Below are 15,667 nucleotides of genomic sequence, written 5' to 3' on the forward strand. Positions count from 1 at the left end.
TATTGCAGAGATTGCAGGTTTAAGATCTTATTTTTCTTACTGAGGAACATGCGTTACAGACGGTTCTTTTTAGCCTTTTATTGTTTGAATTATTGTCTTTCTATATCTGTGATTGTATAAGTGTCGGGGTACTGCCTGCAGCTAAAAATGTGTGGTGAATCAATTGATTTAAGAAAAAGTTATACTGTCATTGTGGTTGGGTATGTTATTTATGTCATTTGTTACATTTGTTACATTTTACTGTTTATTTTACTGTTTACTTTATAACACTACAAGTCTTATTCTACCGTTAGTTTTATGTGTTTCATTTCATTTTCAATGTAATGGTCGACTTCTAAAAGACTAACCAGGGAACAGGCCTGCATTAGCCTTTGGCTAGAGGCCCTGTAGACAGGACAATGTCTTCTTTCTTTTAAATTGTTTAATGTCCTACTTAAATAAATTTGAAATAAAATAAACATCTACTGACTTGTATTATGTATGGTTGCTATGAGTTGTTTTATGACTTGTGTCTTGCTTCTGTTCACATTTCTTGTAAACCCCTGCTCCTGTTTTTGGTCATTTATGTTATTAGATTCATTTAAATACGATCTTTATGGTTCGACTGGCCCTCCAGGGGACATGGGAATTTTTATTTATTTATTTATTTATTTGCGTTCCCTCGCAAATGGTTTTCCGTTCTCTCGCAATAATGTACTCATCAGTTCATGCGGCATAACTGAATACTGTAAGCGCAAAAGAGAGAATATCGAGGGAACTCAAAAGAAAAACAAATCCCATGTCCCCTGGAGGGCTCCGTAGACTGGAAGCGCACTTTAATACCCATCTGTTTAGAATACAAAATTCCCTCCGCTTGAACATTTGGCCCGTTCGGGCCACCGTACTTGTTATGTTTGTTTGGTAGCGAAGATGGCGAACGAGCTGGAAAGAGTACGAATCTCAGCTGCGGAACTTCGCGCAGAAACTACAAATTCATTGCAAATGACTGATCGTTTGAACGGTAAGAGACAGTGAGCCTCTTTCTAGGAGTGCCAGCGCTGGTTAAAGGCTCAGTAAACTCTAGTAAAACAGTAGGTTAGCATCTTAAGTTAGCAGGAAGTGGCCCGCGGTGCTGCTAAGTTTGTATGTAGCTAATGTTATTAGCTGCAGAGCACTGGGCTTATCTGTGCGTTAGTTTTTTTGGAAGCTGCGCTTCAAACCAGGCCGAATCTTTCGTTGCTAAATATATGTTTGAATATGGTTTCTATTCTTTGTGTCTTTTAAAAATTCGTATATTTAAATATTTGAGGTTTGTGTGCTTGCATAAATCATGTGTTATTTAAACGGAAAGTTTGTAAAGTAAACGTTCATTAACGGTATGCTACTAGGGAACGTTACCTAATAATTGTAGCTACTTTGTCACCGAAGATAACAAATGTTTGTTATTTGAAAACTCTTTACTAAGATGGCCGGTGGTGTTGTCAGTTATCAGTCTTTTTTTTACGTTTTTATGTAACAATTTGTAGTGTTAATTGTCAAATCTGTACATTTTCATATGTTTTATATGTTTACTGTTACTTCATTGGTTATTAGCAATGACATAACAGTTGTTTCATTTTTAAAATACAGGTCTTGCTTGTTATTTGTACTTATAGATATAGATTTACTTCTCATTTGCTTATTAAGCACAAATACTTTATTTAGGATTATGTTGCCAAACTCTGGTAAACATTACATTCTACTTCATTCTGATTCTCTAACTGCTTTCCCCATATGTATGTCAGAAGAAATCACAGATCTCTCCTAAATAAAGCAATCACAGCTGGGGGAAAGTAGAAATGGGCCAATAATTATTTTCTTGTGGGTCTTACAGTATCACAGTGTCAATCAATGTATATTAATGATGGCATATATATATTTGTATTGTTTTGACTCTGTGTCAATTTAGAGAAAATCCACAATAAATTCAAAGTTTCTGACACACTTCTTGTGTGAAAATAACTAATAGGCATTGGATTTTAAGGTGTTTTTAAATAGTTTACACATACAATGTCAGTGCTGCATTCTTCAGGGCAAGTAGATAACATAACTCATTGCAATAAATGCATAAAGTAATACTAGTAATTATGTATTAAGTAATATACATTTAATTAATGTGTTTAATTTAACTGATGCTGTTAACTGATGCTGGTCTTTAATTTTCAACATTCAGCATTTTTTTTTTGTCTTGATGACTGATGTTTACCTTATCTTCCTACCTTCTGCAGAGGAGCAACAGGAACGCAAAAAACACAAGCAGCATAAGCGGCGTGAAGCGAAACGTCCTGATCTGCAGCGTTACCAACCAGCGGCTGGACACGGACGCTGTCATCAGGACAGCGAGGAAGGAGAAACTGGTCAGAGGGATTTTCTAGACGCCAAAGCGCAACATAGTGATCAGTCATCAATGAGTGGGAAAAGAGTCTCTGAAGACGTTTTAGATAAAAAAGGGTGCACAGATCTCTCAGGTACCAAAAACAAGGATGAGGACAGAATGAGAGGCGACGGCAGTAACAGCCTGAACTATAAACAAGGCACCCAGTCTCTGGGTAAAATCGATGCAAACAGTGAAAATGACAAAGAACAACAAGATGCTTCAGGAGCTCCTAAACCTGCAAAGAAAGTCCGCAAGCCTGACAGAGAGTTCTATCAACCAGGGAGCCGCAGAAACGTGCAGGGAAAGGACTGCAGTGTTGGAAGAGAGCTGGATAAACTTTCCCCCAACAAACAAGGGCTAACCCTGGAGCCAGAGTCTCAGTTGAGTGCAGGCGAAGGGAACAGTAAAAAATCAATACCCAAGCATAGAGGGAAAGATAAGGTAAAATTTTCTGACTCTATTGAAGAAACTACAGAGCAAGGAAGACAAACTGTGGACCAAACAGTGGAGAAAATTATGAGCAAAGTAGAAAGACTCAACATAAAAGAGAAGGGGGAGGTAGGGAGCCCAAGTAATAATGTTGGAGATGTAGCTTGCACAAGAAGAGAAAAAGAAAGTAGTGCTCAAGGTGGAGAAATCAAATGCCAGGAAGAAAAGACAGATAGAAAGGAGAAAGGTAACCGTCGGAGAAGAGGAGGAGAGAAGGAGAAAAAAGAAGAAATTGAGACACATCTGGAATCCCAACGAGAAGAGGAAGCTAACCAAAGTAGAAAGCACAATCAGCGGAAACTTGAGAAGGAAAAAGACAAGAGAGCTCCTAATACTGACAGGAGAAAATCTGAAAAACCAGGAGAGCCACACCACAGCAAACGAAATGATAATCCCAGAGAAAATCATAAAATAAAGGACAACAACAGCAACTTTAAAGACACTGAAAAAGCTGCTAAAACAGGGAGCCACCGAGACAGGGTTGTAGCAGAGCGTGATAGACACAGATCTAATTTAAATGCCACTACACCAAACTCCAAGCGATATTCCAAATCAAACATTCGACACTCCCGAAACAGAACTTACAGCAGCAGTTCAGCAAGCAGCGTAACCAGCCAAGATGGCCCCAGACGACACATGGGCATGGAGGGCGTCAAGTGGCCACGCCTTCCTGGGCAAAACAACAAGGAGTTGGGGGATACATGTGAGGGGCCAAGGAGACACTCTTCAACAGAATCACTGGATAGGAGTGAGGTGTGTGACAGAGAGGAAGCAGATAGGAGGAGAAGGAGGAGAAAAAGTGTGGGGAAGGAAGAAATTAGTGCAGTAAAACGAGGGGAGGAGTGGAAGACGTCAAACAAAAGTGGAGGGCGAGGAATCCTTCGGGTTTCTTTAGATAATCAGTCACCTGTCACAAAGGACAGCCCAGTCCCTCGTGGGAGGGGCCGGGGTATCTTGGTGCTGCCAGCCCGCACAGACATCTCCAACTCACCCGAGGTGGGGCAGAGGCTTTTTTCTACCGGAACCCGGGGAGGAGCAGCTGGCAGGACTAGAGGAGGCCGAGGAGGAGGGGTGAGACGCCTCTGGGACCCCAACAACCCTGACCAGAAACCTGCTCTCACCAACACCCAGACGTCCAAACACGCAGCACTTAAACAGCCGCTGTATCTTCAGAGTGGGACGGGATTTGGGCAGCTTCACTTTCTGGACACGGATGACGAGCTTTCCGGCAGCCCTCCGGTGGCGCAAGGGGATCACTTCCAGTCCCAGCAGGCCGCTGCTATGGCATACTATAAATTCCAAAACTCTGACAACCCTTACTGCTACCCCATAGCCACCAACAGCCCGAACTCCACCGCTGGCCAGCGCTATCCTCACCCGTATAACATGGGTCCTTACCAAATGGCTCACCCTAACGGTATGTACCCGAGTCCGGGTACAAGTCCATTCAGCGGGAGTTACAGGGGAGCAGGGTATAGCCAGCCACGCGTAGCAGGCGGGTTGACGTTTGAAGAGGATCTGGGCAGAATGCTGAAGGCTGCAGATGCTCATGAACTTCAGCTCAGTAACTTGATCTCCAGGGACAGAGTGAGTGCAGATGGCTTGGATCGCATGTCCCAGCTCAGGTGAGAGTTTTACACATGCGGAGGATGTGTATTTAATGATTTAGGCTTGTATTGGTTGTTTAGCTCGTCTGGACTTACTAAGATAATAATAAAATTGGAAATCTATGTTGTTGTTTCTTGAAGAGCCGACCTTTTGGGGCTGTATGAGCGGATCATTCTGACAGACATCGAGTTCTCCGACTCTCAGAATGTGGATCAGGCTCTGTGGAAGAACGTGTTCTACCAGGTGATCGAACGCTTCCGGCAGCTGCTCAAAGACCCCAGCTGTGACAACACGCATGACATCAGGAACATGTTGCTCACGCTTCTAGATGAGGTAAGAAACTTTGGAAAGGGGCAAGTCAAGAACCAACTTTGCAGTCTCACTCATCATTGGGGTGTAAAGTGTTACATTGCTATTAATTTTAATGATTGTGGTTTACAGCTAATCAAAACCAAAAATTCAATTTCTCAGAACAATTTTAAAATACATAATTTATTGACATTAACCTTGGTGGGCAATGAGCCCTCAGTTGTTGAAAACCACTACATTAGGTGTTGGTGATAAGCTCGCTTAAAACTTTTACAGCACACATGTAGTGTGTTCATGCTTTGTGAGACCATCTAATCATGAAAAACATGTGTTTTATTTTGAGGTTAATAAGGCTACGTTCACACAGCAGGCAGGGAATCGTCTAAAACATGCTGGTCGTCTGGAGTTTAACAAGACATGGACCTAAGTATTCATTGTCAGAACTGTTCTCAGGATGTAGAACTTGAATTTAAATGAGCAGACTAAACATACTGGTTGAATTAGATGTTTAGTTGCCATAACTACTGTTTTTAAAGGAAGATAAAACATATTTTTACACTTTACTCTTAAATAGCTTCTTGAAAAATTGTATCCATCCAAATGTCCAGCTGTCAACAACAGTAAAAGTTGTTTAGGAAGAAAATCTGATGAAATCAGAACCATATATGAACGAATCCTATATCAAAAATATCCCCATTTTAATTTTCTTTATTTCACAGGGAGCACTTTTCTTTGACGCGCTGCTTCAGAAGCTGCAAGCGGTGTACCAGTTCACATTAGAAGACTACATGGATGGTATGGCTATCAGGACCCGTCCATTACGCAAAACGGTATGTAATTCCTGCTTTGTGTATGAAACTTGTTGTTAATTAAGACAATAAACTTAATTAAAGGAAGCAACTTACTTACAATCAGACTGTTTTCTAAATGTATTTGTTTGGTTTTAAACTTACTTTTTCTCTATATTTTTTAATTTGTAGGTAAAGTATGCACTCATCAGTGCTCAGCGATGCATGATTTGTCAGGGCGATATTGCACGGTACCGGGAACAGGCCACTAACTCTGCCAACTATGGCAAGGCTCGCAGGTAGGCATTTATTTCAGGAGAGTTTCTACAAATCCTTAAAAAACACTCAATTCATGTTCAAAATTTTTTTGTTTTATAAGTCAATTTTTATTTAGTTAATTTAAAAAATGGTCTGAAGTTTATTTCTGACATAAAAAGTAAGTCATTAAGAATATCTTAAATTCACTTTTACTCAACTGGCAGAAATTGTTATGCTATCCTTAAGCTTAATTTTGTTTTACAAATCCTTATAAAGATTTAATAAATCAGAAATAGATCAATAAATATGTATTTTCATAGAGGCATTCATTTTTACTGTTAAACTCATATAACGATTTAGTCCAAGAAAAAGATTTTGAACCATCCTTTTTAGGATATTGTGATGTGCAATATCCTAATTGCAAATCACAGCACCTGTTTAAAGTTATAATGTTCTGCAAATGTTGTTGCTCTAATGTTTTCATATTTTTTGTCCTCTTAGCTGGTACCTGAAAGCCCAGCAGATTGCGCCTAAAAATGGACGCCCCTACAACCAGCTGGCTTTGTTGGCAGTTTATACAGTAAGTGATGTCAAGATTGTTAAATTAAATATTTAATCAGCTAGTAATTTTTTATTTCATTTATTTTTATTGCACCAGATTACAGTTTTTTCCCTGCTAATTACAGAAAAGATTGATTAAAAAAACAAAAATATCACACAACACACGAACCACTAAAGTTTAACTTTATTTATAGGTGTTACTCTGAAATTTTGATATTGTTCTATTTGACCTTAAGTTTTCTTAAGTTGTACTGAACTCAGTTGTTACTATAGAGGCCTGCCAAGAATCTTATGATTTAACTTGCATGTGCTGAAGCAGAGACGTACAGTATCTAAACGCTGCAAGACACCAGCTCTGAAGGACTGAATATGAGATTCCTCTTAGGGTAATCCAGACACTTTCAAGGTTTTAAAATTGAGCTGATCAAAATTTGTCCAGAGATCAAAAAAGTGAAATAGCACTTTGTCATGATGTAGGATCCAGCAGCTGTTGCGTTAGGTTATGAACAAACTGAGAATGACATCTGACAAGGTAGACGTCTTGTCCCTAAAAGTCCAGAATTCAAATATATTTTTTATGTTAATGATGACAGAAAGGGTTGCATTGCTTTTTGTCCAGCTGTTGGTGCGTGATGGTTTACAGTCACACTATGTGGATATAATCCGTCAGTAATTTCTTTGATTACATCTACCCTTTAGTAAATAAAAAGAGTTAAAAGTAAAAATTGTTGGTCTTTTGAGAGTTGAGTATAGTTAATTATCTACTCACTTTATAATTTTAAAATCTCTCTCACCTGCAGAAGCGGAAGTTGGATGCTGTGTGTTATTATATGCGCAGTTTGGCAGCCTCCAATCCCATCCTGACAGCAAAGGAAAGCCTAATGAGCCTCTTTGAGGAAGCCAAGCGGAAGGTAAGGCAATCTGAAAAACCTTTCACAGCTCAACTCGGAAACGTTTTCAAACAAAGCTGTTTCCTAGAACGTTAAGTGTTGTCCCTTGTCAAAATACTCGGCATGTCTGAGAAAGTCGTCGACCGTTTTGAAGAGATAAAGTCTACACTTTGCGGTTTAAATCCACAGTTGAATCAGAGAAAGTTCATGATGTATTCTAACAGGCTGAACAGTTTGAGCGAAGGAGGAGGCAGGAACAGGAAGGAGGGTCCCAGGGTCCAGCAGTGAAAGGAAGAAGGAAATGGGATGACGGCGCACGTGTGGAAATTTGGATCAGACCCAGTGGCCAGACCACAACCCCGTCCTCACAGAGAGGGGGCAGTGAGTCCAGCAGAGACTCAGAGCAGGATGGAGAGCTGGGCAGTCTTACTGCTACTGAGGTAAAAGCCCTCTAATTGCAATACATGGTTTGTAGTTATAAAATATTTCCTGATTGAGGTTTTCCTCTAAAATCATTTTCTGTTTTCATCTTCATACTTCTCTCAAATTTTTATTATTATAAGTCCTTACACTTCTTGTTTTTTCTTGGAGCATTTTTGTTGTTTACTTTTGACCTTCTTTTTTCTCCAGCTGAATAAAAGATTCATTTTGAGTTTCCTGCATGCACATGGAAAGCTCTTCACTAAAGTGGGGTGAGTGGTGGCTCATATTTTCCAGCTTCTTCCTGAATTTAATGTGTAGAATTTAAAATAAGTTAAATTATTATTTGAGAATTGTATATTCATTTTGATTTAGTGTCAGAAAAGTTTGACGGATGTGTGTTTCTCTGTGTTGCGGCTGCACAGTATGGAGTCCTTCCCCGGAGTGGCGAGCCGTGTTCTGCAGGAGTTTAAGACTCTTCTTCAGCACGGCCCTTCACTGCTCGGGTTTACAAACCTGCTCCAGATCATCACCATCAACATGTTTGCCATATACAACGCCCACAGCAGAGGTAACAAACAAATATAGATGATTATGGTTAAAATGACATCTTAAATGGATAGTCATGCTGTCACAAACCGTTCAGTCTGAATATTTGGTTTATCAGTAAGTGTATATGAGCTTTAGTATTTGAGAATACTAAAGCTCTCCTAATGAAATTTAAAGTAGGAAGGCACTACAAGATCTTAACCTGGCTGCTTTAATTTCCTCTTTTTTATATAATTGAGCATCTCATTTATAGTGTTTAATTCAAGTTAAAAAATACATCTGCATGTCCTGATTGCACACAAATAATTAATGAAGTACCTTTTCTCTGCCAGGTGAAGAAGGAGATGTCCGGTCTGTTTTATTAGAACAAAGCACAGCTTTAGGCCTGGACATGTTTGCTTTGCTGGTGCAGCGATGCACTGAGCTTCTCAAGGAAACTCCTGCAGGTAAACTCTTGGTCTATTACACTTTAACTCCATTTTTCTCACTTATTTGTTGTGCATGTCTCTGACTATAAATGGGTAAAATTAACTATTTAATCACAGTATTTTGTGGTATTTATTATGATGACTAATGTAAAATGCATGAAAAATGAAACGGTTTTACTAAACCATCTGCCCTAAGTTGTGCAAGTCTGCTGCTTCTGCCCATACACAATGAAAACATTTATTTATGCTCTGATAGAAGTGATTCTAGGAAAAAAACATTCAAATAGAAAAGAAAATGTCGATTATGCTGTCGATTTTTGCAGCAGTTGGAGTTTGCAGTGTTTATTGCAGGATTGTTATGCTGTATACCCCTCCCACCTGGTGCCTTGTAAATGTTGCACAACGTACCCGGTGCAACATATGGATATATGATTATTTATATAAACAAATATATTTTGGTATCCCCAAAATGTCGCATCCATATCCGCTGCCAAGTATGAGTTGTTTGTCACTCCAACGCCTGAATAAGACACCACCGTCTCCTCTGATGACTGAACTATGAATATGTCATGTAACTGTTTATATCCTTCACTGCCATGATTTTTAGTGACTTATCGCGTGAACAAGCATATTCATGCGTGATTTTAGTTTAATGGAAATGCTGCAATTGCAAAAATAATTTTTTTCAACATCAGCAGAATATCAACAAAGATTTGCGCACATTCGTAGAGAAACCGCAGCTAGTGATTGATAAAATCATCAGCGTGTTTGATTTCATTTATGTTTGGTTGTGTATTACTCAGTAATTTGATGTAAAAAAAATAATCTCAGTGTTGGTCTCTTTCAGAAACAGTACCCATGACAGATGGAGAAGAGGAGGGGAAAACTGAAGAGCGGCAGGGAATGGTCAGAGTTTCTGCTTTCCCGCTGGACCTGAGAGAACTGCTGCCCAGCATCAAAGTGTGGTCAGACTGGATGTTAGGACATCCAGAAGAGTGGAACCCACCCCCATGCAGTCTAGAGTGAGTAAAATTTTCATTTTCTCTTCCATTTAAAGAATGGAAATAATTTGTGAACCTGACATTTAGATTCTAGTCTTGAAACATCATGTTAACTTATGTATACTCCTTTCAGACTCGATAGCAATGTCATGAATTTCAGAGCTTTTGTATCAAATGTTTGCAGAAAGATTTTGGTAAAAACGATTGTATAAAACCACAAACTTTGCCGTGTTTTATTGTGATTTTATGTGATCTCACTGATTCTTGTTATAATCTGATGATCAAGGTGCAGTCCCGACGTTTGGCAGTGCCTTGCTGACTTGTGCAATGCACTGGCACGTGTGGACCATGAGGAGATGCTGCTGTACAAAGTGGATACTGATGAAGGCGAGGGAGACGAGGAACTGACTGTGCTTCAGTTGAAGGAGGACAAACTGCTTGCTGGCTTTGTACCTCTGCTGGCAGCGCCACAGGAGCCATGTTACACGGACAAACACACCGACATGGTGAGTGGGTTGTTATACCAGCACACTGCGGACTACATGCTTTTATTTTCAACATTTGGCACATGGCCCCAAGCATCCACATTGTGCCTTGAGGCACATATTAACCTTCATCCTCTTTTCTCAGGCTATAGCAGCAGATTGTAAAAGAGTGACGGTTCTGAAGTACTTCCTGGAGGCTCTGTGTGGACAAGAAGAGCCTCTGTTAGCCTTCAAGGGAGGCAAATATGTGTCTGTGGCAACTTCTTCCTCACCTAACCACTCAGAAGATACAAGGAGCAGGCAGGATTCGTTAACAGAGAAAGAGGTGACTTTGTATATATATCTATTGAAGGAACAAACAAAATCTCACAACAAAAAGCTGATGTTATTCTCATCTTTGTCTGGTTGTCAGTCTGATGACGTCATACTTGAGGCCGAGTCATCTCTTTCTGGGTCAGAAGAAGAGGAGGATTTTGAGGAGGCAGGAGAAAGTGAGAATGACATCAAGGAGCTAAAGGCACGACGGCACGCCCTCGCTAACAAGCTGGCGCAGCAGCAGAAGCGCAGAGACAAAATCCAGGTTTGAGGGAATCAAGCAGGTTTGAACTGTAGAGTTCAACTGATCACAGACAGAATTCAGCTTTATGCCTTTTCTCTGTGCGTGTGTTTCAGGCGGTACTGCAAACTGGTGGTCAGTTGGAATTGGAAGTCAGACCTTTGTTTTTGGTGCCGGACACCAATTGCTTCATTGATCACTTGGACAGACTGAAGAATCTCCTTCAGTGTGGAACGTACATAATAGTTGTGCCTCTCATCGGTAAGAGAAACACACAAGCAAGCAGATAATAATTCAACAGATTAACTTGAAAGTATAAAATAACAAATATTGCAAACATTAACTTTTTTTATTATTATTTACACACGTTATGATTTGTGCTCTCTCTCCCAGTGATTACAGAGTTGGATGGTTTGGCTAAAGGCCAGGAGCCTTTTGGCGGCGCAGTGGGGACAGGAGGGCGGAGCAGTGGCAGTCGAGGCAACTACAACGTCAGCGTGGCCCACATGCGAGCCGTGCAGGAACAGGCCCGCTCTGCAGTGGCTTTCTTAGAAAAAGGCTTTGAAGCCAGGGAGCCATGCCTCAGAGCCCTGACCAGCCGAGGAAATCAGCTGGAGTCCATTGCCTTCCGTAGTGAGGACACCTCCGGACAACAGGTGAGAGCCAGCTGTATGCAGACATGTTCACATGTTTGATAACTATGCAGGTTTTTTCAAATCAAGTGCAACCAACTGAGCTGTGTGTAATTTAATCTGTATAAATACAACTGTTCTGTGACGACATCAGAGGTCTGTTAGAGAAAGTTGTGAACAAACAGCAGGGTGACACTAGAGCTACACCAGAGCTACAGTTGTGTCAGAATGGCTCAGTCAAAGTCCTGACATTAATCCAACTGAAAATCTGTGGCAAGATTTGAAAATCAATGTTCACAGGCACACTCTAAGCATCTTATTGAGATGATGCCAGTTGTTTTGCAAAGAAAAATGTGCAAAGTTGATAGAAATGTACCTCAAAAGACTAATAAATGTAGTTCTGAGATGGTTTTATTCTGAAAATTATGCACTACTCCCTGTTGTTCCGTCACATAGAATACATTCAAATATATGATTGTAATATGAGGGAACATGATCAGGTTTTGAGGGATACAAATACTTTCCAAGGCTTTGTATGAAACTGATACTAACAGGTGTTTGTTTTGGTTGGTAATAACTAGATCGTCACATTGAACAGTAAATTAAATTAAAACAAACTCAATTGGTTTTGTAGGTTTTCTTGTTTCTCTCTTTTCCTGCCAAACACTAGATGACAAAAGTCTTCAGTCTGGTGCTGCCCCTTCTTTTGAGGGACAATTTTATTTGCAGAGACTTTAATATTCATTTTATTTTTTATTCTGTTTATTTATTATGGATAATTAAGATGTATTCCAGTTCCAGTGTTAAATGTTTATTAGAATTTAAAGTTTATTGATTTTTCAGAAAGTGTTCTTGCAATATATTACTTGAAAATGGTCTCAAAACAACAACATTATCATTTATTGCCGTAACATCTGGAACAATTTATCGTCCAGCAAAATTTGTTGTGTTGACAGGTCTTTTAATAACGCAGATTTTTATTTGATGTATGTTTTTTTTTCAGGGTAACAATGATGATGTGATTTTGTCCTGCTGTCTCCACTACTGCAAAGACAAAGCAAAAGATTTTATGCCTCCTCAGAGAAGTATGGACCACTGACTCTTGAAAACATATTTCATGAGTGAAACTAGCCTTCTGACATAACTTTGTGCATTTTCTTTCTTATAAACAGATGGAACAGTGAGGCTCCAGAGAGAGGTGGTCCTCCTTACGGATGATCGCAACCTGCGCGTCAAGGCTTTGACCCGCAACGTCCCCGTGAGGGACATCCCGTCTTTCCTCAGCTGGGCTAAAGTGGGCTGAACTGGGATTGAGACGAAACCATAGGAACCTAGCTGATGAAGCCTGCTTGTCACTCAGGAGAGAAGACACATTCAAAGCAGAGGAAGAAGAGGAGATAAGTGAGGAAAGGAAACGATAATGAGAACGCAAAGAACCACTTCTTCAGGAATACAAGCAAATAAAGAGCAGAGTGGTGTTGATGAGCTGATTCCCCCTTGTGAGGAAGTGTTTGCGTGTATGTATGTGTTAGGATCACAGACGTTCCCCTATTGAGAGACAGAGAAAGAGAGACTTAAAAGTCTCTGATAGGTTGTAAGAGAAAGGCAGAAGCGGTAAAACGCAGTGATTTGGTCTGTGGGATGCTTTAGCCTCTGTAAGCAGGATTCAGGAATAAAACCAGAGAGGAGAACTGTCTATAATCACTTGTTTGATTAAAAACAGCATTAATGAATATTATACACACCACCTCCCTCTAAAGGCAGTGGCTTCAACTGATGAGCTTCTACAGCAGAGTTGAGGGGCGTAGCCAGACCTACAGCAGGAAGTATCAGGGGAGAATAAAGGGCTGATTCTTGTTTGGACTTTATTGCGAGTCCAAAATACAAATGCAGCACCTAGAAAGAATCAAATGGAGACGGTGTGTGTTCCCTACCTACCAGGAAACACTAGATTCTTCTTTGGCAGCTTTCTCCAGCTTGATGCTAATGTGAAACCTTTGTGCTATAAGAAGAACAACACAAGGCGGTAACAAAAACAACAAAAATCTTTTGTTTGTTTCACTTTTTTTTTGTCTCATGTATATAATATTTCCAACTTTTTGGAACTTGATGAAAAGCATCTGCCAAGTTTTTTGTTTAGTTTTGTTTTTGTTTTTTATGTAGAGATTTGCAAAAAAAAAACATTTTGAGCAATGCAATTGGTGGATTTAGTTGTTGGGAGTTTGATTCCCAGAAAGGCGTGATAAAGTAACTTTAGCTTCACTATGAGGCCATTTCTTAATCAGATATAATGAAAGGAGGGATTGGGTTTTTTTTATCAATGAGTAGCATTGTCGAATATTTCCATATTATTCTTTTATATACCTCTTTAGCAAACTGTTCATTTAAGGATGCATTTCTTTTAATCAGCATTGCCTGATTAGAATTAAGGCTTAATTGAGTTATTTTATGTATTATCTTTCCTTTTGTTAAAGGTTAAATACACATAAGTCACAGTAAATTTGTAGAAATGCACCAATCGGACAGAAAAATGAAAAAAAACAAACATTTTTTCTTGATTGGTCAGCTACTAAATAATAAAGTTTGTTTTTCCTTTTCATTAAATGCTTCAAAATTATTATCTACTATTTTCAGTACAGTGGTTTTTTTTTGGGGGGGGGGTTGTTTTCTTTTTTCTTGGACTCTTGGTTTTATGAAAATCAGAGGTAATGGAGACATGCTTTTAATGCTTTTTCTCTGCTCTGGTTTTTAAAACCCACAGTTAATCATGTTTTAGATACGTGTCTGCCTCACCACCCCTGATTTAAATCATTGCATTATTTCCTGCATCTTATCGTGTGCTGTGTAGCCTGTTAATTGCTTATGTATTTAAATTAGTTGTGCAGCAGAAGGGAAACACCTAAAAATGCAAGATCGTATGCCTTTAGGACTACCGTTGAAAAGCCCTGCAGCTTAAGTTGGGATAATCTTGGGATTCCTTCACTCTCTTTTTTTTCAGCTCCTGTAGAAAAAAAAAACACTGGCATATTTTCTTTATGCTGCTTATGACAAAATAAAATTATTGGCAAATCAAAGAAATTCAAAACGCAGGTTACTGACCTGAAAAGTTAATCATATTTAGGGTTTTGCTGGTTTATTATTGCTTTTTGAGACCTCCTTGTTTAATTCTAAGTTACCTTAGTCTGTGTGTGTTTTCATTTTAGTGACATCAGTGCATGAGTCCTCCTTAGTTGTCTTCACCATGTCAAATTCTCACTCCCCTTTTAAAGATTAGTAGCATGTAATTTAAACTTTGTTGTACTGGAACTGAATTTGTGGGACTTCCATCATTGACTCGTGTGTTTTTTACTTCTGTGAACCTTTGGGAAAGCTGTTTTCATCGGTGTCTGTTGTGTTTGTGGTTCCGTGGCAGGTTTTCGTGTGGTGCAAATATATAAAGCAACTAAATTGAACTTCATCAATAAAACTGATTGAAATCGAGTCTTTTTGAGTCGATGTTCACATGATCATTTTAGAAAGGTATTATGACAAAAGTATAAGCATCATTTCTTTATTGTTCAGTGTTTCAGAGAAATGTGATAAGGAGGTTGTAAGCTTAATAATGCACTCTGCACAATAAATCTTTGTAAAATATTGAAACATTCATTAATTTCTATAGTTGGAAATTTAACCAAACTCCTACAGATTCATTACACAAAGATCCAGTTTAAGATGTATCTTCACTTCTCTTAAATAAGCTTTACACAATCTTCCCAAGATTGTGGTTATGCCTTTTGCTTATGCAAGTGTTTCCTTCCACACAACTTTCCACTTTGACACAGCACTCCATCATTGCTAGGCTTCTGTAGCAACTACATATTTTTAATTCAAATCAAAAACCCTGTATTAGTCTCCATAGCTCTTTATATTCGTCCTCGGTGACTTTATGCTGGGTATCAACAGTCTTTTCTGTAATTCTGAAAGCTATAAAATCCCTTTATGTTTAAAAAACATAAATGTTGGACTTCTGTGATCTTATAATTTCCCTGAGAAATGGGATTTAGGTTTCCTTTTTTGAGCTGTAAACAAAAATCTTTAAAATGAACAGAAACTCTTTACACAGTCATATTCCATAATGTGGCTGAGCCTTGTTTGTCAGATTAAAAGCACCTGTCTTTCAGCAGCTATTAAAAAAATACTTTTTACTAAGTGCATATTTTTGTATTACATTTTTTTTACTGGTCTGATTTTATATTCTTGCAGTAAATGTGCTTTAAATATCTGTATTTAACAGCAGTAAGGCTTGAAAACATTGATGC

General features: G+C 39.0%; 1 protein-coding gene across 1 annotated transcript; it reads left to right on the top strand.

Annotated features, from left to right (window-relative positions):
* Positions 1-865: 865 nt before the first annotated feature.
* Positions 866-14,849, top strand: smg6 (SMG6, nonsense mediated mRNA decay factor). The gene is made up of 19 exons (XM_014473819.2): positions 866-1,000; positions 2,247-4,509; positions 4,633-4,825; positions 5,521-5,631; positions 5,782-5,888; positions 6,349-6,427; positions 7,209-7,319; positions 7,523-7,738; positions 7,929-7,990; positions 8,144-8,289; positions 8,600-8,713; positions 9,543-9,717; positions 9,983-10,202; positions 10,327-10,506; positions 10,594-10,761; positions 10,854-10,998; positions 11,131-11,393; positions 12,373-12,454; positions 12,542-14,849. Exons 1-19 carry the CDS (start codon positions 910-912, stop codon positions 12,670-12,672), a joined length of 4,857 nt encoding a protein of 1,618 aa, XP_014329305.1. The 5' UTR covers positions 866-909; the 3' UTR covers positions 12,673-14,849.
* Positions 14,850-15,667: the final 818 nt, after the last annotated feature.

The sequence above is a fragment of the Xiphophorus maculatus genome, chromosome 11 (genome assembly GCF_002775205.1).
Source record: "Xiphophorus maculatus strain JP 163 A chromosome 11, X_maculatus-5.0-male, whole genome shotgun sequence".
Taxonomy (NCBI): domain Eukaryota; kingdom Metazoa; phylum Chordata; class Actinopteri; order Cyprinodontiformes; family Poeciliidae; genus Xiphophorus; species Xiphophorus maculatus.

Excerpts from the sequence above, each read along its gene's own strand:
- smg6 (XM_014473819.2), top strand. The coding sequence starts at position 910 with ATGGCGAACGAGCTGGAAAGAGTACGAATCTCAGCTGCGGAACTTCGC. Across the intron at positions 9,718-9,982 it reads CCACCCCCATGCAGTCTAGA|GTGCAGTCCCGACGTTTGGC; the intron begins GTGAGTAAAATT and ends CTGATGATCAAG. Across the intron at positions 10,203-10,326 it reads CGGACAAACACACCGACATG|GCTATAGCAGCAGATTGTAA; the intron begins GTGAGTGGGTTG and ends CTCTTTTCTCAG.